The sequence below is a fragment of the Coenobita brevimanus genome, chromosome 84 (assembly GCF_032717465.1).
Source record: "Coenobita brevimanus isolate Jiangsu-jjx chromosome 84, ASM3271746v2, whole genome shotgun sequence".
Classification (NCBI taxonomy): Eukaryota; Metazoa; Arthropoda; class Malacostraca; order Decapoda; family Coenobitidae; genus Coenobita; species Coenobita brevimanus.
This window is the reverse complement of record NC_137037.1, coordinates 51,105,480-51,130,158: the sequence shown is the minus strand read 5'-3', so window position 1 is coordinate 51,130,158 and position 24,679 is coordinate 51,105,480. Positions and strand designations below refer to the sequence as shown.

The window sequence follows — 24,679 nt, the reverse complement described above, 5'->3', positions numbered from 1 at the left end:
TCTCTCCTGTCATTTTTATTACTCTTCTTTCCTTTCCAGGTAGCTTTACATTGAGTGACAAGCCCAATGGTTTCCTGTAAGCCAGGAAACCATTTACAACGCTGGGTGGTAACCATATAACCACCCCATACATTTTCCCTACGTGTCAACAAATGAGTTGGCAGTGGGTTTGTGTCCCTCCCCGTAAAACTACTAACTCAAGGACTACCTGCCACCCCTTTAAGGCATTATGACGTCTGGTTATAGATACACAGTGTTACACCAGGACAATAATGAGTGATAATTATAATGATAAAGCAAATTTAGATGAATTCAGTAGGTAAGACAGTGAGGAGTATGTATGTAGTCAGGCTGAGGAGTTGGTAGCAGTGAAGTCCCACCACCTGCTGTATTCCATGTACTAATGCAGGTACGTAATTAGTTGTATTCATATGTGTATATATATATGACTGGATATATATTTATATGCGCAGTTTCTAATATATTTACAAAAATCAATCTACATGTAACTATAGATACACGTGCATATGTTTAATGGCATGTTATGTATTTTTTGTGTAATCATGTTCTATGCACTGGTAGTGTAACTGTTTTTTAATATGGCTATGTCTTCGATTAATTCGCATAGCTAATTGTGTGTGTGTGTGTGTGTGTGTGTGTGTGTGTGTGTGTGTGTGTGTGTGTGTGTGTGTGTGTGTGTGTGTGTGTGTGAGAGAGAGAGAGAGAGAGAGAGAGAGAGAGAGAGAGAGAGGGGGGGGGTAAGCCAGTGGGCCCATGCTTGAAAATCCCCTCCTCACACCCTATTAATCCTTAAGAACTTAATCCTACGACATTCCTCAACTGTGCTTCTGTTATCCATAAATTTATATTTAAAGAATTATGTTTTAAGATGTAACATTATTTTATTATTTATTTAACTAGGAACACTGGTTGCTATAGAGACTTAGCTCCTTTGGTACTTTCCCCTCCCTCTTTCTGTATTAATGACAGGTGTACTCCACCCTCTTTAGTTTGTTCCTCCCTGAAGATGTGAATACACAAAGGCACTGGGAATGTTGAGTGTTGTCTTTTTCCCTTTAGATATTAGCATTTCTATGTATCATGTGTTAAGTGGTTTATTAGCATACACATATTTTTTATTTAAAATAAATTAGACAAAACAGAAAATTACTCTCAAATTATCAGTTTAAACCTTGCTGTCTTCAGATGATGTTTATTCAGCTTAGGAGAGTTTATGAAGTGGAGGGGTATGAAACAGCCTCTATTACCCACGTCACCGCACGAAGGCTCCCCTAAGCTGAACGAAATCGTCTTTAGTCAGAGTGTTTTCACCTGCAAAGATCAGTAACCCCTTTCAGCCAAGGTGATGACCAAATGTAGTGAGACTGGAGGGTCGCTCTGACTAGTAACCAAGGCGACTCATTCTTCGTATCGATGGCTTATCAAATTTTACGTAACCGCGTCTTAGTATTCAAGTTGTGAGTAGCCCGGTTCCAGCATTTGAAAAGATGTTTAAAAAGACAAAAGAAAGAAAGAGGATTTAAAAGTTAACAGTATAATTGCTATTCTAACCTAACACTAGAACTACTACTACTACTACTACCACTAATTATTATTATTATTATTATTATTATTATTATTATTCCCTCTTCCTCCATTTTCCTCCACATTCCTCCTCTTTTTGCTCAGATTTCTCAGTCTTCTCCTCCTGCTTTGTACTTCACCTCTACCATCTTGCCTGTGGCCACAGATTCTTCCAGTGCTGAGGCGATGGTGGAGACTTTAAGTGTGTTCTCCCCGCAGACACTCAGGTCATCCAGGCCTTGAAGAAAATGGGCAGAGGTTAGCTTGCGTTTCAACATACTGTACCCCTTTCTCAGCTTCTCTCTCTCTCTCTCTCTCTCTCTCTCTCTCTCTCTCTCTCTCTCTCTCTCTCTCTCTCGCTCACACACACACACACACACACACACACGCAATCATCATATCTATTTGTCTATCAAGCTACCTATCAATTCATCTACCTATATTTATTTATCTATCTAATTATCTATCTATGAAAACATAAGAAGAGAGGATTACTGCAGTAGGCCAAGTCCCACGTTACGTAGCTCCTACAAGAGTAACTAGAATATGACGAAGATCTATCTATCTATCTGTCAACCAATATCCATCCATCTCTATTTATCTGTCTATCCATCTCACCCTGAATAACGTCGCAGAAGTGGTCCAGTTCGTTTATATAACCCTGGTGATAACGCGAAGGGAAAGAGTAGAGGAGAGGAGGCTGACTTTGTCCGTGGGCAGTGGACGTGACCAATGGATATGGACGCTCATTGCTGCAGCTCACCATACCCTTGGGACCGAAGACCTGTACGGAATGGGGAGATCAGAGAGAGAATGAGAGGGAAAAAAGAAAAAAAAATATGAGACAGTGTTGAAGGGCAGAGAGAGAGAGAGAGAGAGAGAGAGTCAAAACAAATTTGGCCACCTCCCGTCTCTGATCATACCCATACAAGGCATTACAGGTAAGGACCGTCATAGAGATGGTCTCAGAGGAAAATTTCATGAAGATAGATAGATAGATAGATACACAGACAGACAGACACATAAGGGAGGTAAACTGGATTTGTTCTAACCTGACAAAGATCCCTAGCCCCTTTCAGCTCTGCTGAAGACTAAATATAGTCAAACTGGACAGCTGATGTAACTGGCAATCAAGGAGATTCATTTCTACCTCATAACCGAGGCTCATTGAATTTCATGCAGCCATGACTTAAGTTGCTGGAATGGCCAGTTTCATCAGGGAATAAATAAATATATATATAGATAGATAGAAAGACAGAGTATATATAAACAAAACAAGGAGACTCCTTCCTACCTCTAGCCTCTGATCATAGCCATAGACAGCATTGCGGCTAAGATCGGTCATGGATATCGCCCCGGAGGCAAATTTCATGGTGAAGGCAACTGTATCGTGGTCGTTAAGTGCTGCCACCTCAGGGATGAAGGAGTTGGCGGAGGCAAAGACGTGGGTGGGATACTCGCCCAGCACCCAACACACTAAATCTATGTCGTGTACAGCACAGTCGTGGAAAATACCACCTGTGAAGACGAAAAAAAAAAAAAAAGCATGTTAGGAATTATGGAATCTGTGATGAATTGTGCAATGAGAGGGAAATATTAGGAAGTACAGAATCCATGTCATGAACGGAACACTCATGATCAATACCCCCTGCGAAAGTCGAAAGGCGAAATATTAGAAAGTACAGGATCTATGTGCAAAGGTGAACATTACACCCTGTCAGGGTGAAAAGAGAAATACTATGAAATATGAAATATGTGTTGTGTACAGCGCAGTCATGGAAAACATTCCCCGTGAAGACGAAAGAAGAAATATTAGGAAGTAGGGAATCCATCTGGTGAACTGTGAAGTCGTAGAAAATACATTCTGTCAAGACGAAAAGAGAAATATTAGGAAAAACGTAGTATATGTCATGCACAGAGCAGTTATGCAAAATACCCCTGTGAAGACGGAAAAAAGGAAAAAAGTGAAAAAAAGAAATCTACATCGTTCACAGAGCAGTCGTGAAAAATAGCCCCTATAAAAATGAAAAAAGACTTATTAGGAAGTATGGACTAACAGACGTTTGTCGAATTTCATGCAACCACGACTTAGTGGGAGTGGCCCAGTTACGTTAAGTGAAAACAAGTCGACTTTTACAAGTGATTTTGAGGTAATCTTTTGAATTCTGTTTTTCTAAGCATCGTTCATACTGAATACATGCTAGGGATATATGAAGGATTACTTAACGTTACCAGAGGTGCCAGAGAGGGACGCCTTCACACGGTGGCGCCAATATAATCGGGAGGTTCCTCTGTCCAGTAATACAAACGTCTCTTAGCTGTCTCCTCATCTCCCCACAGGATGACGATGGACTACGGAAGGGAAACTTCAGCCTGCAGTTCACTGAGCCCACATCCAGATGACCTTCGGGTCACAACAACAAACAACAGGGGCAACAACAACAAGAAAACAATCATCAGCAGTAGCAACAACAACAATAACACCTTACCAGAGACTTTGAGGTATTCGATGCTGGGTAAAGGGGAGTCTCTGGCTACTGTTTTAACTATATGTACCTGCCCCACCACACCCGCCTGGACCTGAGGATAATAAGCAAGACAAACACTTGTGATCAATGCGTATCGAATGCACGTGGGCCACTACACTTACAAAAAAAATATCTACCTCTCATCTCAGTACAGCCATCTCCATAAATCAAGATCTATCTACAATCAGTGAATGGGGACAAAACAACCTTCTCTCTATTAATGCTAGTAAAACTAAATAGATACAGTTTACTAATAGACAGATATTGCCAGATTCGTACATTATCTTCAGTGCTACTAATATTCCCATCTCCAAAAGTATTGAAATTCTTGGTGTCTCACTTAACAGTGCCCTCAGCTGGACCTCTCATGTCAGTTCACTTGCTAAAACCGCCTCGAAGAAACTTGGATTATTGTACAGAGTCCGTAACTTCTTCGCCGATGAGCAGTTAGCTATAATTTATAAGAGTCACGTGCGCTCTCAGCTTGAATATTGCTCACCCTTGTGGAATGGTTGTGGAGAGGTTGCATTAAGACAACTAGACAAAATTCAGAATAAAGCTGTTAGAATCATTAACAACCCTGCCATTACATATAAACTACCTCCCCTGGAAGTAAGAAGGAATGTTGCCTCCCTTGCATTATTTTACAGATATTTTTTTGGCAAATGCTCAGACGAAGTTGCGTCCATGGTGCCACCTCTCCATGCCTTCCCTCGTGCTACACGGGCATCCGGTGGCGCTCATGACTGGAATGTCACTCAGCCATATTGCAGAACTTCTGCCTATCAGAATTCTTTCGTTCCCCGAACTGCATCTCTCTGAAACTCGCTTCCCCAGAGTTGTTTTCCTCCAAATTTCAACCCACAACTGTTCAAGTCTGTTATAGATATTTTATGAACAGAGGACACCAGTAATCTGGTGTATGGATTATTTTTTTTTACTCATTTGTTTTTCCTTCCTCCGTTCTGTTATTTATATAAAAAAAAAAGTACTTAATCATTACGCGACACTGGTGCTGGAGTGGAACGCCTTCAAGTGGTGGTATCATCACTGGGCGGTGGAGCTGCCCAGTTATAAAAACGTCCATTTTAGGAAGGAAGGCAGCTTTGGTCTCAAGTCCCCTGGCTTCACATTCTGGTGAATCTGGGGTTGCAACTACTACTTCTACTACTACTACTACTACTACTACTACTACTAGTGCTACTACTACTACTACTACTACCACCACCACCACCACCACCAACTACTACTACTACTACTACCGTCACCACCATTAACTACTACTACTACAATTACTACTACTACTACTACTACCGCCACCACCATTAACTACTTCTACAATTGCTACTACTACTACTACGACTTCTACTATTACGACTGATACTACCACTACCAGCACACAGCCACAACAACCAATAATAATAATAATAAAAATAATAATAATAATAATAATAATAATAATAATAATAATACCATTAATAATACTAATCATCATCATCCGGACCTCCTTTCCCACCCTAGGGCAGGGTGAGGAGTAGCATAAGTCCAGTCAGCCCAAATTTGCCCGCTCCAATGGGCCACGCTTCCATTCACTCACCATTCAAGCCCCCGGAATCCTCCTGGCTCTATCTGATACACCAAAAACATTCACCACGTTCTGTAGCTTCACACAAACGTATCCGATAGAGTATATCAGGACGCTGTCACGTTAGAAAAAGGGTGCCAAAACCCTGATCATGCGCTTCTCCTCACAATATTCATCCAGCCAGCTCGATCTCTTGTCAGTCCCCTAGCCTCACCAACTTCCAAACCTCTCTTCCTCACATACTCATCAACCATATCCGTCCACCTGCTCCTTGGCCTACCTCGCCTCTTCCCTCTTTGAAATTCGTTCTGATATACCATTTTCACCACTCTATTGTTATCCTTTCTCTCCACATCACCATACCAGCTCAGTACACTCTCTTCGATTCTGGTGTCCACAGACTTCATCACTCCACATCTTTCACGAATCAAATTGTTTCGTATCCTATCCACTCTCTGTACTTCACACACATTCCTCAGCAGTCCCACCACTGCTCTTACTTTTGACTTTTCATTTTCATGCCATACCATAGTCTCACATCCATATGTTAAAGCTGGCACTAACACTCCGTCATGTAAGCTTCGTGCAGCTGCAACACTCAAGCTCTGCTTCTTATCAAGGCCTTCATTGCACCAACGACTTTTCTTCCTTGTGTCATTCAACTTTCCACTGCTTATGCACATTTTCCTCTTTTTTCTATCACTCTGCCCAGGTATTTGAACTCTCTCACCAATTGCAGTCTCTCTCCATTCACTGTAACATTGCACTGGGAATCACCTTCTCTCTCAGTAACCATCACTTTACTCTTTTCTACATTTACTCTCAAGGCACGACGCTCACAGACATCAGCAAAACTCTGCATTAGAGTACCAAGTTCTTATCCGGTATTTGCAAGTAGTACTGCATCATCAGCGTACAACAAATCTGAAATATTCCATCCATCACCATTCATTACCAACGCCTTCCATTAATCGTGTTTTTACTTCTCCCATCACCCCATCCATATACTCGTACATACTAAACAACCATGGGGACATCACACAACCTTGACGCACGCCCACACCGATCGCGAACCATTCACTTAGATGCCCATTAACCATTACACATGCTTCACTACCATCTTAAAAACTCTTGACGGCACCTAGTAGCTTACCATCTACACCATACATAGGCAAAAAACCTTCCATGATCCTTCTCTATCTACTTTGTCGTACGCTCTTTCCAGATCCATGAATGCCATAAACACCTTACAGTCCTTCTCACAAGCCTTCTCCACTATCTGTCTCACTGCAAATATTTGATCCACACATCCTCTGCCACTCCTAAACCCATCCTGTTCATCACTCACTAAGATTTCTGATATCTCTCTCACTTTCTCGTAATAATTCTTCCACATACCTTCCCTACAGCACTCAATAAACTTATGCCACAATAATTCTTGCACTCACTTCGCTCACCCTTATTTTTGTACAGGGGTACAATCATAGCCTTTTTCCACTCTGCTGGCACAGTTTCACTCATCCATGCCATCTTACATATCTTCAACGAGCACTTCATTCCGCTCTTTCCACTACACTTAATCATCTCTGCATACACCTCATCAACCCCAGCTGCTTTCCCGTTTTTCAGCCGCTTCACAGCTCTCTTCACTTGTGCGAGTGTCACGTTTCCTGGCACTGCGTTCCTTCTATGCACAACCTCCAAACCAATCATGCTTACAGTGGCTCTGCTCTCTCTATTCCCATTCATCAAGCTTTCAAAATATACTTTCCATCTGGTCCTTACTTCATCCCCATGGGTTAATAATCTACTACTTACATCCTTCACACCTTCACATTTTTTTTCTGCTTTCACTTCTACATTTCCACACCTCTCTCAGAAAAACTTATTTTCGGAGAAGTTTGCATTCATTTTCTTCCTAGATCATCATTCACCTCCTCCTTTTTCCTCCTGGCAGGTCTCTTTACGTGCATCTTGCTCTCAGTATATTCAGTTCTTATTTCAGTTGAACCCCTGTCCTGTAACCACTCTAGCCACTTCTCTTTTCCTCCACTGCTCTCTTAACCTCTTCATCTCACCATGCCGTACCTTTCTACTCTTGCCGCACCACATACCGCTTTAGCATTTCTAACTAAGCTATGCCTATATGCATTCCACAAGCTGTCCAGATCCATTTCATTCCAATTCACTGATTCTAACTCCTCCTCACTTTGGTCCTATATTCATCTGCCGTTTCTTTGATCCTCAGCTTCTCGACTTTCAGTCTTTCTCCCCGACTGCTCCTCTCTATCCTGGTTCACCTCACTCCTCTCAGCTTGATCTTGCATACCACAATCATATGACTTAGACCTCCACATCGTCCTCTCACGGCCCTCGTATCAGCAACCATTCCCAGCACAGACATCTCTACGGGCATGTAATCAATCAGGCTCCTTTCAACACGATCCCCGTTCCCTCTATACCTTGTATATTTATGTGCATCTCTGTGTTTGAAATACGAGTTACAAATGCACAACTTCCTTTCAAGACATATCCTTCAGTTGCTTCCGATTATCATTTTCTCCTGGTACTCCACTACAACCCCTTTTGTTTTCCTCAGGACCAGCGCCTACTCTTCCATTCATATTATCCATTACGACCACTTTATAGCTCCTGGGCATTTGTCCCACCGCAACTACTGATACTACCACCACCACCCCTACTACTACTACTACTAATACAAATGGAGATAAGAGAATAAACTAGCATCTTATATAATTTCAAGCATCAAAAATGTGGTAAATATTATGAGAGAGACAGACAGACAGACAGATAGACAGACAGACAGAGACAGAGAAAAAGACAGACAGACAGACAGATAGAAATACCGTAGATGAATCTGGATTATAGAATAAATGAGCAACTTTACACATGATTAAAAGGTAGGTAGAAGATAGATAGATAAATAGATAGATGGATAGGCAGACAGACTGATAGACAAATGTTCATACCTGATTTCTTAACTGGCTGAAGCTAGGGTCGAAGCGGCGATTGAAGGCACACAGGAGTGGCTTGTTGATCTGCACACAGAGAGAGAGTTTATATTCGAGAGGTTTACTATTTAGAAAGACTGATATTAGGAGTATAAAAATGCAAAGAAACTGTTTCCGTCTACCAATTTATGTAATACTTGTAAAACTGTTTGTTTATCGGCCTAAGTAACTCAGTCTCATTATATATATATATATCTGCAATGAACATGAAGATAATACAGAAGCACACTGGTCCCTCCCCTCCCCCTCACCTCTCTCTCTCTCTCTCTCTCTTACCTTCTCAGCCGCCTGGTAGCACGCCCTGGTATCCTCCCAGCATTCTGCGATGGGCTTCTCACAAAACACAGACAAATTTGCGTTCAAGGCGCGAGTGACGAGGGACTTGTGTAGATATGTTGGAGTAGCGATGATCACACCTTGTAGGCTGTAGAGAGATAGATAGATAGACAGACAGACAAACAGATAAATGGATGGGAGGATAGATAAGCACAGGTGGATACATGCATACATATAAACGCAAAAGAAGGTGCGTATGTGTGGAGGGGAGATGGAAGATAGACAGATAAATAGATAGGCAGACAGACAGACGGGCAGAGATAGATAAGTAGATAGACAGAGAGGCTGATTGACTGACTGACTGACAGAATGATTGATAAACGGAAAGATCCAGATAGGAAGCGAAGGTGAATGTGTGTGGAAAGGAGATATACTAAGCAACAGAGTTATAGAGGTAAGTAGATAGCCTGACTGGTAGATGAAAATACTGGTAGATAAATACAGACAGACAGACAGAAAGACATACTGACATTTCCGTATCATCAACCCAAGTATCACTATCACTGTTGACACATTTATCTGTTGAGTGATGGCTGATTAGATACATAACCGGCATTCATGTCAATAATAATAATAATAATAGCCTAATAATAATAAGAAGATGAAGAAGAAGCGGTGCCAAGGCACAGCAAACCCGTCCCCCGCAGTCATTTTAATGCTGACGTATAAATTCAACAGGATATCTAGTCAAAGATGTCGCTTATCAAATCTGGAGTAAAGCGAGCGAAAACTGACGATTTCATGCCCATTTCAAATGACTGGCCCGACCCACCTGACACTAACCTCCTACCGCCAATTGGGGGTGACCCCCCTGATATAATGAGGCATGTTATGGATGCAGATTTGAAAAATGCACCTTTTGGTTTTGGTTTCATGTCGATATGACGAATTTCAAAGGAGTTATTGAGAAAAAACAATTTTTTCCTTTTTTGTTTTACATTTTCTGGGGCCCTACAGCCTGGGCCTTGGCCCAGTTTGGTCCAAAATTTGATCAGATGATCAGAAGTTCATAGCCCATCATTCCTCCAATTTAGGCAAAACCGCCAGTTTTCGCGTAAAGTGGCAGAATTGCGCCGTAGCTGAATTGGTAGAGAGGCAGCCTGCAGTCCTAATGGATCCAGGTTCGAATCCCTGCTGGGGCAGGCAACAGTTTAAGGATTCGAATGTCATAAAAAGCAGACTTTTCTGATCTACCAGAAGACCCACCGACATGTCATGAAAGTATCCCCGCTAACCAATACACCACTCCCGTATGGGATAGCCCTAGCATTTATTCAACATGGACGGTGGGTGTTAGCGCCGAAGTGGTGACATGTGGAGATGTAGGAGGACTACTGGGACTTGGGAATAGGCACTGAAGCCTTCACCCAGAGTCGGAAAAAAAAAAAAAAAAACAGACAAATCAAGTGAAAACAATACCTGTCCCCGAGCCCCTTCGGGCCGGGGACGGGTAATAGCAGTAATCAATCAATCAATCAATCATTTCCTGTGGCACCCTCGGGGATGCATAGGGCCTCGATGAACTCACACCACCACATCCTATCTTGTGCTAACTCCTCAAGATCTCCCCAACACTCATCTCCAGCTTCCCGTCTCATAGTCCTCACCCACGTCTCTTTAGGCCTTCCTCTACCTCTCCTACCAAGTGCCACCCACCCTGGTGTACCTCGTACTATTCCCTGTCTCCTATACACATGTCCTAGCCACTTCCATCGTGAGAATCTAACATATTCATCGATCGGCTGCACTCCCGTTATTTCTCTAATTCTACTATTTGGCAGTAATAATAGTAATAATAATAATAATAATAATAATAATAATAATAATAATAATAATAATGATAATGCTGATACTGCTACTACTATATAGCCTACTACGACTACGACGACGGTGGATACCTTCACTACTACTACTTCTACCGTACTACCACCACCACCACCATCACCACTACAACTGCTGCTGCTGCTGCCGCTCTGTTACTACTGCTGCTGCTGCTATGCTGCTATTACTGTTTCTCCTCTTCCTCCGTCTCCACCTCCTCCTCCTCCTGCAACCTTACTACTACTACTACTGCTACTACTACTACTGCCACCACCACCACACCTACTCACTCGGGGTCGTCAAATATCTTTTTATCTTCTTCAGGAGAGAGCAACATTTCGTCAGGTAACCTCCACTCCTCCTGCACCCTCTTCAGCTTCTCCCTGTCCGCCTCTATTATGTACCTGAGGCGAAGGCGGGGGTTCCTCATGATGTTGGTTAGGTGGATCGAGCCTGTGGGGTGGAGATAAGAGTGACTTTTCTACTCTCTCTCTCTCTCTCTCTCTCTCTCTCTTTCGATAGATAGATAGATAAATAGATAGATAGATATAGATATTTGTTTATATATCAGCTTATCTATCTTTGTTTCTTTCGTTCATTCTTTTTGTCATTACGGTATGCACCATGGGCTCCATAAGAAATAACAACTTCTTGCAGCGTCTCTCTCGCACGCGCGCGCAAACATATATACAATTCCTATATGAACAGGAAAAAATAATTAATTCAGAAGTATAACGTCAATAAAATCAGTTACTGTAATAACGCAGTGATAATAGATAACAATGCGGAGAAAGTAATGAATAATAATAATAATAATAATAGCAGGATGCCTAAGAGATAAACAAATGAATAAATAGATAACCATATAGATAAACAGACAGCCAGGAAGACAATCACACACACACACACACACACACACACGGGCGTCCGGAGGGGGGGCAAGGGGGGACAGATGTCCCCCCTGGAATTCCAAAGTTATTCAGTTCTTGTTCAAGGATGATTGAGTGATTTGAGTCGATTTATGCATTCTGTTACTTTATGCATTTGATGTAAGTCATGTAACTCATGTAAGTATATGCCTATGCCTATTTGGAGTGTGTGTATTTTGATACATTATAACCGCATGTATAATTTCTTTTATTTTGTCCCCCTTACAAAAAATCCTGCAGACGCCCCTGCACACACACACACACACACACACACACACACACACACACACACACACACACACACACACACACACACACAAATATCCATCCATCCATCCATCCATCATCCAATCCTACGTTGCCCCATGAGGAGCGTCGAAGCCCGGGGCTAGGCAGTTGGTCCTGACATTTAAGATGAGAGTGACCAACCTCACTCATCCCTGAGTGGCATTACGTGAGCAATAAACCCCAATCATACCTTGGATATAAACCTTCACCGGCTCAATCCGATTGGAGCACAATAATTACCCACTAAACCACCAGGTGCCAAAATTTGGTTATATGGTTACCACCCAGCGTAGTAAATTGTTTCCTGGTGTACAGGAAACCATTTGGCTTGTCACTCAGTGTAGAGTCACCCATAGGCAGAAGGAAGAGGAAAGAATGAAGGAATGAAAGACAGAAGAGGGAGCGTAAAGTCAACCATAGGCAGAAGGACGAGGAAAGAATGAAGGAAAGAAAGATAGATGAAGATGGAAGGAAAGAAGGATGGAGGAGAGGACAGGGCAGACACCCGAGAGCAGCACTACATTGAGTGAGTGGATGGTGAGCGGCCCCACCTACCACATACACACAAATATACAAATAAATAACAGAAAATAAGAAAAGTCTATTACAAAATATGGCAAAACTATCAACTAACCCGCTCTTCCCAGTGCAAAGAGAGCCACATTGACTACCTTCAGCTCCTCTGGTACTCCTGTGTTGTGCTTCTTGCTTTGTTTTTCTAGCCCAGCTCTTACTAGGTACCTGGAAGAAGGGTGGTGATGAGAGAGAGAGAGAGAGAGAGAGAGAGAGAGAGAGAGAGAGAGAGAGTGTGTTACATACAGTATACACAGTTCTATGTAGTTCATCCGGCATTAAGGATTTCTTCAGCTGCGATTAAGTCTAGGTGCCTAAGAGTGTTCATACTGTCAGCATGAACACTCTTGTGGTGGAGACAACCGTGGTATTGTTCCCTTTAATACGATGTTCTTCTAGCTTACCCTAGGAGCTAGGATTTACCTGCGAAATTTGTGACTCTATCATTACTTAATCTGAACCAGTAAGAGAGTTTATATGGCAAGGCCTGTGTTTAACCGGGTAGTTCCACTGGCCCCATAATCAAGGCAACCACGTGAGGGTAAGATCCTTTTTAAATACCAAACCTTAATAGCGAGATTAGACGAGGTCTGAGTTAAATCGGGCGGATCCACCGGCAGGCTATATCGGTGCCACCAAGTCAGGGTAATATTTTTTTTTTTTCTAAATACCAGTAGGAGAGGCTATCTGTCGAGGTCAGCACTAAACCGGATCTAACCGAACGTTGTAGCTGATAATGAGTTGTCTTATCTTGAGAGAGAGAGAGAGAGAGAGAGAGAGAGAATCATATACATAAATATATGCATATATATACATAAACTTGTATACATACCTACATTTTATATATAAATATATAAACTTATATATAAACACATACATTTACAGAATCTTCATAGAGAACATACATACGTACACACGATAAAAAAAAAAAAAAGTATCAGTGCACATTTGACCCGAAACATTTTGACGCCGGACGATGAACTCCAGAAATGTTCGATAATTTTTTTCCCCTCGTCAAACATGCCTTCATAAGTATACCACAGGAAGGATTCATATGACAATTTATGGTTGATATTGTTACTGGAGGCATATTGAGATGATAATCAATTAATTTTCCCAGTACTACACAAACTATAGTAATAATTTCATATAACATCGTACCCCTCCTGCGCGATACTTTTTTCTTTACCGTGTGCACATACATAAATGCATGTATACATACGTACATACATGAAAACATACATACATAAATATATACACGGATGAAAAAAGTAGGCGCTGAGACACACACACACACACACACACACACACACACACACACACACACACATACACTAATATTCGCTTTGAGTAAAAAAAAAAAAATCGATACTGAGTCATAAGATAAGATTACCACCGGAATTCAGTGCCAGTCACGAAGAAGTGCTATACTCACTCCTTATGTCTGAAGTCTGTGTCATGGTACTGTTGTTTTCCCAGGGCGTACGGCGATACTGTGGCGAACTTAACTGTGGCCATTGCTGTGTGAGATAAGTGCGTTAGTGAAAGTGAGAGTTTTGGGGAGGAGAAAGGAGGGAGGATAGGAGGGGTGGGAAATAAATGGATGGACAGAAAAGCAGACAGATAGAAAGACTGGAGAGATAGACAGACAGACAGCTACAAATAGATAAGCAGATAAAGATAGATAAGCAGATGGACACAAAAGGCCATGCAGACCTCACTGTCCTGCAGACACAGATAAGTAACGATGGACAGACACAGATAGATAGATGGAGAGATAGAAAGATAGACAGATAGATAGGCAGCGAGTGAGTTAATGTTACACAGATATAACGATAACACAAGAACTCACAGTCCCACAGAAGAGATGGATAGATAGATAGACAGGACAAATTTATTGGGAGAACCTAAGCGGGACTTCATTTATCCATACCCCAATACTTTCTTGCCTTATCAGCAGCGTAGGGGGCCGGGGTTGGGCTACTCAGTTCCGACATTTAAGGCGACGGTTGGAATGTCATAACCCACTAAACTACCAGGCGCCATCTGGTTCTATGGTTACTACCCAGCGTACTAAATGGCTTCCTGGTTTGCAAGAATTCATTTGGTTTGTTATTCCGAGGAAAGTCACCCGTAGGAAGCACAATATCGAGTAAGCGGATGATGAACACCCCCTCCCCCCACCAACACAATACATTAATTAAAGAAGTATAAGACATGAAAGGAGATGAGAGAAAGAGAGAGAGAGAGAGAGAGAGAGAGAGAGAGAGAGAGAGAGTTAAAAATGAAAGTATTTGGACTCCCCTCAAGGAATGCTGAACTGGGTCCTTAGACTGCGTGCAGTGAGGATAAATTTGCGTGTGCGCCGATAGTTTCTCCCACATTTTTGATGATGATGTTGATGATAAAGAGATTTCCAGAGGTGAGTAAAATGATGATGGTGGTGATGATGATGATGATGAACAGATATCCAAAGGTGAGTATGTGGATGATGATGATGATGATGATGATGATGATGATAACGATGAACAGACTTTCACAGGTAAGTTAATAGATGCTTATGATGATGACGATCATTTTTCCATAGGTAAGACGATGATAATAATACTACAACGACGACGACGACGAGAACGACGACGCTAATGATAATGATAAAGAACGGAGTTGCGCGCGTGGGTGTGTGGTATTGCGGGCATTTGCACGGAACTGCGTGCAAGGAGTTACTTGTAGTTATGTATTTTGTTTGTGGTATCAGATTTGCGGGCATAATCGCGTTTTGTTTAAAAGACATGCATGTGCTAACAAATGTGCGTAGGTAACTGCGTGAATATTGCACGGAACTGAACAGAATCGCGTCTAAAGTTTCCAGCATCAACGTGTATTGCGTTTGGTGCCATATTCGCGTGCGTGGTTGTTATTAACTTAATAGATTTGCGTGTGGTAATGGATTTGCGTGTACAGCTGCGTGAAAATTGCGTGGAACTGTAAGTTATTGCGTGTACTTGTACTGACATGTTACGCACGGGCAGCAGACCATCGTGCGTAATGTGGAAATGCGTGAAACTGTACACTTTGCGCGGAGCCTCACCTTGGGAGATACGTGCTACGTGCAGCGGTGAGAGGGACTGTGTGGGACGGGCCGGACGGCGTGAGGGAAGCCATGACGTACACGCGCGCGCGCACACACACACACACACACACACACACACACACACACACACACACACACACACACGCTCACACACACACACACACACACACACACACACACACACACGTCTTTCAGATTTATTCTTGCTTCCGTCAGCTAAGAAGAGAGCTTTCACAGGGATAGAAACAGCCTTCCTTAAGTCCTTCAGTTCAGCTACGTAGGTTTTCGTCTCTTCGTCTATAATAAGGTATATCAAAGCGTCTGGAGATAAAGGTAAATGTGGAGGCACATGCCATGAGGCGCTTAACAGTGGTGCTCATCACCTTAGCCTTTGAGCCTGTGATGGTTTATTCAATCAGTCCTGGGATACAAGGCCACTACATCATTCAGATTACAGCAGTTACCTTCCCTAGGCGTTATCCAAGACATTCATTTTCCCTGACAACCCACGAATGGCAGATGAACACCTGAGTCAAGTGATGCCAGCTGCCGACACCAGGATTCGAACCCTGGTGCTATCGGGCCGGCACCTTCTTAACCAGAAGGGTAACCACTCGCCCACCGCTGTTAAGACAGCAAGAACAAAACAAGTATTACGTCATGGAATCTGAAAATGAGGTTATTACGTAAGAGAAGTACTACCCAGAGCCCAGGCTCATATGAAACCTGAACGCGGTGGACTAAAGGCTGAAGTTCCCCTCGTCCTGCAGTCCACCATACTCTTTCCGGGGGATGAAGGTGGGGGGGGGTTAAAGGGCGCTTGTCTAATGGGGAAGAGGAGTCGCTCGGTTCCATCGGTGGCACCAACTGAAGGCGTCGCTCCTCCCCTCCAGAGAAGCGGCCTCCTAGACGTATAAGACAATGACACGATCAGTATTTATTAGATATGACTAGTAACCAAGGAGACTCATTCCTAACAACTGTCATACAATTTCATGCAACTACTACTGTGCATTTAAGTTGTAGGAGTGGTCCAGTTTCGTCAGATGAATGAAAAACGAAAACAGCTCTTTATTAACAAAGCTCCGTTAATTAGTCTACTATGCTCTGTAAACTTGTCATCTTTACGTAATAACCCATCGTAACAAACCTCTCGAATGCGGTGACGTAACTGACACTTTTACGTAATAACCTGGTGTTGGAGAGGGACGCCTTGACGCGGTGGCACTGATATGACCGGGCGATGGAGATGCCCGGCGCCTCTTAACATATAATTGACCAGTTCCTCTGTCCAGTTATACAAATGACCCTCAACTCCCAGCCTATCCCCTAAAGGGAGAATGTGGATTGCAGGATGACAACTAAAGCCTAAAGTCCACTGGGTTCACATTTTACACGAGCTTGGGGTTGCAACTACTACTAGTACTACCACCTACCACCATCACAACTACTACTAGTACTACCACTACTACTACTATTACCACCACCACCACAACTACTACTACTACTACAACTATTACTACGACTACTACTGCTACCACTACTTCTGCTACTACTACTATTACAACAACTACTACTACTACTACTAGTACTACGACTACTACTGAAGCTGCTACTACTATTACTACATGAGATGACGTAATGTTTGATTTGTTCCTCTTATCTCGAGATGTTGTTATTAAAGTGCGGAAAGACTTTTACAACTGGATGGGCTATGTGTATAGTACATGCTTGGCTGACCGACCACGCATGGATTACTAGATGGTAATATAGAATACATGTCGTCGGACTGATCAGGTTAAGAGTCATGATGATGATAATGATAATGATGAATAAATGCAATCATCATAATCATCATCATTATAACGGCAACAAGAACAACAGCAACAACAATAATAATAATAATAATGTTAATAATAATAATAATAAATAATAATAATAATAATAATAAAACACTCCACATTAGCAGGTCAATACACTCTCATTTACCTCTTATCAGTTGTAATTATCACGAATGCCACACTTCATCTTTTATCAGTATATCTTAATAACATCTGATGCTTTCTCATTAGTCTGTTTTCCACAGCATTCTTCAATATTATCTATCTATTTATGTCCATCTATCTATTTATTTATCTATCTATCGATTTGTCATTATTTTTTATATATCTCAATTGATACTTTCCCAGTCTTCAACGATTTTCATACAATTCTTCACTTCTGTCTATCTATCCATCTATCTATATGACTGTCTGAATATCTATCTTTATTAATCTACCTGTCTATATCAATCTGCCTATTAATCTATCTACAGTATATTAATCTGTCTATCTATCTATCTATCTATCTATCTATCTATCTGTCTGTCTGTCTATCCACATCTAGCTAGAGACAGACAGACAGACAGATAGACAGATATACAGACAAACAAATAGAAAGAGAGAGAGAGAGAGAGAGAGAGAGGGGAGCAGCCAGACAGACAGATAGATAGGCAGGTAGAAATATAGATACTTATAGGTTTGAAGGAATCTATGAGCATAGAACACAATGTGAGATGGTGAGGTGGGGGCCAGTAGTAGCCTACAATACAACTGTAAAGGCATTGCCACATTATATCTCCATTGAGTTTATACGCAAGAAGGTCCCTCCAACTAGAGCGTTCTGACTACCGGATCAACAGGTGCCCATAATATTTTCAGTTTGTTTATACAGCAAATTTCCAAACAGGGCTCCCAAGACCAGTTTGTCTAGAGCAGCAGTTCAGAGCGCAACAATGCCTTTATCTAAGTGTAATTATGTAAGTTAGCAAGGGGGTTCTACATATCACAGTGATGCGGTGTTACAAGCCGTTCACCTTATCATGGACTTGATTTTCATTCTTTTGCGGCTTATATCAAGTAGCTCTGTGGCAAGAAAGGTTGCAGGTTCACTAGGAGCAGTAATAAAGAATAAGGAAGTGAGCATGGAAGAGTCGCTGCATGGGAGTATTGTGATCCTTACTCTAACGTATCGAAGTGAAGCTTGGACCTTGTTGAAAAAGCACAAGTCACGAGTGAGAGCAGTGAAAATGATTGATTTGAGAGGAGCATGTACAGTTACGCGGGCGGGAGTTCTCCATCACTGTAACCCACTGAAGCCCACACCCATCCGCGTCCAGTGGGACCATTTGTATGGGTTACACTGATGCAAAACTCTCCAGCACACACACACACACACACACACACACACACACACACACACACACACACACACACACACACAAACAAGCATTTTGTGTGGACGTGGCCTAACCTGACAAAGATTCCTAACCCCATTCAACTCAGATGATGGTTATGTGAAGTCAGATTGAAGGGTTGATTTGACCAGTAACCAATTAGACTTATTCTGACCTCATAGTTAAGGATTATCGAATCTGACGGCATAGTTTTCAAGCTGTGGGAGTGTCTCAGTTCCGTCAGGTGAAAACAAACCGACTTTATTAGCCAAAGAGACTAATTCCTACCTTACAACTACAGGTCATCCAATTTAAACCACGATTTATTACGAGCGAGGGCGAAGCCCTCGCGAGTCTCTTGTCAAAGAGTGGCATTTTCTCACATAAGAGCGGCCCAACCCGGCCGGGCCCAGTTGTAACGCTTTTGAGAAGTTTATATCTCAGTAACCATAGGGGCAATCACTGCGTGGTTTGCACCATATGATAGACCCATTCTCTAAGATTTGTTTTTGACAGGTTTCATCACATCCCGGCAATGCACGTGGCACGCGACACGCGCCAAGTGCAGCATGTCGAAAATCTTCAAAAGAGGGCCACAGGCCAGACAGTTTGTTGTAAAGGCATGAACCTTGGTAGGTAGATAGCCACCAATATATTCTAGGCATCCTGGGGGTGTAAGGCGACATTTCAGATGTTTTCGGATTTAAATGGCCTCGCTCGTACCTCGCCGACAAAGGCGTTTTGCTGGTTATTCAAGTTAAAGGAGTGGCCCGGTTCCGTCAGATGAAAGCAAACCAACAATAGGAACAGATCGCTCTGGAAATTCTGCTTATCGTGCAAACTGCCAAAGATTGTTTATAAATACAGTTCTAGCAGACTGAGACGTCCGCGCAACATGCAAGATACAATGTAAAGGAGTGCGAGATTTTATAACTTCGGTTGGTTATTCTAGGGTTGAGAGAGAGAGAGAAAGAGAGAGAGAGAGGTGATTAGTGGCGTATCCAGGTACAGTACCGAAGGACAGAAGGCCAAGATGGGACCATTTAGACTAAGACCTTTTATTTTTTTTTGGGGGGGTCACAACAGTATTCTTTATCCACGCATTAAATAATACGAAATTTTAAGTGGAGGACAATGGGGGCCAAGGTGCTTACTAGGGGACCTGGATCCTCCCCCGACCCCAGTTTCGCCACTGGATTAGTGTTATCTCGAGGGTAACGCGTCATATGGTATGGAGCTGAGGCAAAATATCTTACGTAATGCTGAGAGAGAGAGAGAGAGAGAGAGAGAGAGAGAGGATAAGACAACTAAATATTTTACACTAATTATATTGCTTGTGTGACGCAGCTATGAAGGTAGGTACAAAGAAGGTAGGAAGATGGGTAAGTAGGTAGGTTGGTAGGTTGGTAGGTGAGTAGGTAGGTTGGTAGGTGAGTAGGCAGGTAGGTAGGTAGGTAGGTAGGTAAGAAGATAGATAGGTAAGAGGTAAGTGGGTAGGTTCGTAGGGAGGTGGGTAAACAGGTAGGTAGATAGATAAGTAAATAGATGGATATGTATATATACATGTACGTATGTATGTATGTAGGGAGGAAGGGAGAGAGGGAGACAGACAGACAGACACACACACACACACACACACACACACACACACACACACACACACACACACACAAACACACACACATAGACAGATAGATAATTAAAATTATAAATAGATGGATAGGTAGGTAGATAGATAGGTAGTCAGGCAAAACATGTAGGCAGGTAGGTAGGCAGAGAGAGAGAGAGAGAGAGAGAGAGAGACTCTCTCTCTCCTTCATAATTACGCACAGGAATTACGTAATGTCATGACTATTTGACTTTACTACAGCACACAGGTGTTTCTTATCTCACGACTGCAGGGCTCTGGTGCGCAGTTATAGAGAGAGAGAGAGAGAGAGAGAGAGAGACAGACAGACAGAGACAGAGACAGACAGACAGACAGACAGACAGAAAAGAAGGGTTGCATCCTTGATAAGTTTTTCCTTATCCCAAACTATATATATATATATATATATATATATATATATATATATATATATATATATATATATATATATATATATATATATTGCCAGGCGCCATAATCCCGTAAGGGGTGGCCATTTGACTTTGAGTTATTCGTTTTACGGGGAGGGACACTAACCCTCCACCAACCCACTTGTTGACACGTAGGAAGCACGTATGGTTTGATTATATGGTTACCACCCAGCGTTGTAAATGGTTTCTTGGCTTACAGGAAACCATTTGGCTTGTCACTCAATGTAAAACCACCTGTAAACGAAAGAAAAGCAATAAGAAGTAACAGGAAAGATGGGAGAAATAGGAAGAGAGGAGGGCAGACACAGAAAACGAGTGATAAAGGCTAAGGAAGAAGTAGGCAGCACTACATCAAGTGAGTGGATGATGGTCGCCATCACTTATCACTGTATATATAGATAGATAGATACCGTAGATAGATAGATAGATAGACAGATAGATGGATAGATAGACAGATATATAGATAGATAGATATGCATACAACCAAAGATGACTAGGTGCTAGTCACGAAGGAGTGCTATGGAAATGATGTGCGGTAATACTGCCAATGAGTTATATACGTGAAATAGGCAGCCAGCTGAAAATCCGCACGAAGGTAAGGTGAAACAGTTTTACAGACGCGGCACGGCCACTCTCACAGCTTGAATACTATGTGGTGGGTCCATGAAGTCTGATAAGCCTTAGTTATGAAGTAGGAATGAGTCTCCTTGGTTACTATACTCTGTACACTTTATCTATGTTCTACATGACCACCTCTCTAGCTTGAATACAGAGTTGCTGCAAAACATCAACACTAGTATACGATGCTAGTCACAGAGAACTGTAATAGAAAGAATGCAGAACTATAGTATTGTATTTTTCCATCACAGAACTACAAGGAAATAAGGTAAGAAAGAACGAAAATCTCCGCGTAGTTAAAATTAATAAATTAAAAAATTTTAAAAATAAAAAATAAAAACTTTTGACCCTATATGACACACCTTGGTCTAAATCTGACATCTCTCCATCTTGACTGCTGAGTTGTAACAAGAGATTAACATCAAAATATGGTGTTGTCATGAAGAGGTGTTGTGGAAAGGAAACAACGACATAGCATTGTCTTATTCGGAGAGTAGGCTACGTAAAAATTCTGGAAAAGACAAAAATCTAGGCCAAGTTAAGAAAAAAAATAGGAGCGAAAATAAGCCCTCCAGTCTGACTACAGTTGGTCATCAACTGAGTTGCAAAGGGATTAGGAATCTTTGTAGTTAGTAGTAGTAGTAGTAACAACAACAACCCCAGGCTCATCTGAACGTGAATCCGGTGGACTACATGTTGAAGTTTATCTCCTGTAGTTCACCATCCTTCTTTATGAGAGGGCGCTGAGAGGCGTTTGTATCCAGGCAGTGGAGATGACCGGCTATACTGGTGCCACGACATGAAGGATAGAGTAAACGCGCTGTACCAAAACGCAGTGGTGTCAGGTGGAAATGATTGGCTGATACAGGTACTGAATCTCCTTGAGCATAGTCCGCATTCTTACCCACAACGCTAAGTTGTTGCACTGTGCGACAAGGGCAACCTGCACCCTCCCACCACCAGATAACAAACACCTGATCAACACAAAGAAGGCAGAATACTGTACCCTGTTCATTTTTACTTGGTCCAAATCTTCGTTCTTTTGTACTCTGTTTTAGGTAGTTCAATGGCAGAAAGACAATGCTACAGATTTACACACTTCCCATAGCACTTGTTCGTAACTAGCACCATATGCGAGTGGTAATGTATTGTTACAGTTTAGTAGTCAAGACGAAGAGATGTCAGTTATAATCCTAAGCTCATTAATTTTATCTTGGCAGAGATTTTCGTCCCTTTGCAGTTTATTTCCCATAGCTCAGTGTTAGAATAGGGTAATGTTACTGCCCTTCAGCCTTTCCACAGCACTTCCTCGTGACAAGCACCATATCTCGGTGCTACTCTCTTGCTACACCCAAGTTACGGAATATAGCTTGCATATTAGTTACAGTAATGCATGAATTTTGTTCCAGCCTGATAAAGATCCCTAACCCCTTCCAGCTCAGTTAATGACCAAGTGTAGTCAGACTGGAAAGGCAGATTTGGCTAGTAACCAAGGAGACTAAGTTCTACTCCACAACAAAGGTTAATCGATTTCACGCAACCACGACTTATCATTGAAGTCGTGAGTGGCCCAGTTCTGTCACATGAGTACGAATCGGGTGCTGACTGACCCCTGCGTTGTATCACTGGGCAACAACGCAGCCTTCAACGTCCCATGGCCAGATATAGCTGGTAAGCACGAAAGTGACGGAATATGGGAGTCGGTTTGTTTTCATCTCACTACCAGAACTTGAATCCTAATTCGTGTTTATGTGTCATTCGATGAGCCTTACTTATGAAGTAAGAATGTCTCCCTGGCTATTGTAGTTCACTCATTTTAACTTGGCCTAGATTCTCGTCCTTTTGCAGTGTATTTAACGTAGCTCACTAACAGAAAAAGACAATGCTACGGCTGTACATGCTTTCCACAACATTTTTTCGAGACTATCACCATCTTCTAGTGGTAATCTATTGTTGCAACTCATTATCCTTGGTGATGAGATGGCAATTTTAGATCAAGTTGAAGTGAACGGGGTATAGCCATAACGACCTTTCAATCTGACTGCACTTGCCGATCAACTGAGTTCAGAAAGAGTTACGATCTTTGCACACACACACACACACACACACACACACACACAGGACAGAGAGAGAGAGAGAGAGAGAGAGAGAGAGAGAGAGAGAGAACGTGTGTGTGTCCCGAGCATGATCGAATAAACCTGTTCAGATAGTATTTTTCTGATATGCTGTCTCCAGACGAATTTATATAACATAGGAAACTGTTCAGTAGTCTCTCTCTCTCTCTCTCTCTCACACACACACACACACATACACACAGGCAAAGATCGTAACCCGTTCTCAACCAAGCTGAAGGCCAAGTGCAGTCAGATTGGAAGGTCGCTATGGCTATATCCTGTTCACTTTAACTTGATCTAAAATTGCCATCTCTCCACCAAGAGTGCTGAGTCATCTCGCTTCACTAACACATTACACTGACTGTACAAAAGCCACACCGATCGAAATAGTAAATTGTAATGAGAATGCAAGATCAAACTTTCCCCCTCACCATGAACGCAAATTACAGTTTACCCACGTCACCTCCCTTCATCTATATTGACGGGGATTTGGCTTACATGTAATACTTACTGGACAAGAACCACACCGGTCGAAAGAGTAACTGTAAGTGTTGGGAATGCAAGATCAAAGTCTCTGGCCGATTGCCAAGGGTACGATAACATACTGGATCACATTAGAGCTTCAACACGGCGACCTGCGTATTATTTATATGTTCTGGCGAGAGAGGGACGCCTTCATGTGGTGGCACTAATATGACCATGCGGCTCCTGTCTAGCTATACAAGTATTCCTCATCTACTTCCCTATCCCCCGAAATGAGGATGGAGGACTACTAGATAAGGGCAACTCCAGCCTGCAGTTTACCAGGTTTACATTTCAGATGACCCTGAGGCTACTGTTGTGCTAATCATCATCATCATCATTATCTAATCCTGTGTTGCCCCATG

General features: G+C 42.2%; 2 protein-coding genes across 2 annotated transcripts in view; one reads left to right on the top strand and one right to left on the bottom strand.

Annotated features, from left to right (window-relative positions):
* Positions 1 to 1,694: 1,694 nt before the first annotated feature.
* LOC145410193 (putative oxidoreductase YrbE) lies at positions 1,695 to 14,194 on the bottom strand. The gene is made up of 9 exons (XM_080280392.1): positions 14,112 to 14,194; positions 12,738 to 12,844; positions 11,177 to 11,339; positions 9,006 to 9,153; positions 8,688 to 8,756; positions 4,074 to 4,164; positions 2,879 to 3,102; positions 2,203 to 2,368; positions 1,695 to 1,822 (listed from the first exon to the last, which is right to left on the bottom strand). Exons 1-9 carry the CDS (start codon positions 14,192 to 14,194, stop codon positions 1,695 to 1,697), a joined length of 1,179 nt encoding a protein of 392 aa, XP_080136518.1.
* Positions 14,195 to 15,200: 1,006 nt separating this feature from the next.
* LOC145410192 (inositol oxygenase-like) overlaps positions 15,201 to 24,679 on the top strand; it is a 28,475-nt gene continuing 18,996 nt past the window's right edge. Inside the window, exons 1-2 of the mRNA XM_080280391.1 lie at positions 15,201 to 15,218; positions 16,241 to 16,417. Coding sequence (XP_080136517.1) covers positions 15,201 to 15,218; positions 16,241 to 16,417 — 195 coding nt within the window. The remainder of the gene's footprint in view (positions 15,219 to 16,240; positions 16,418 to 24,679) is intronic.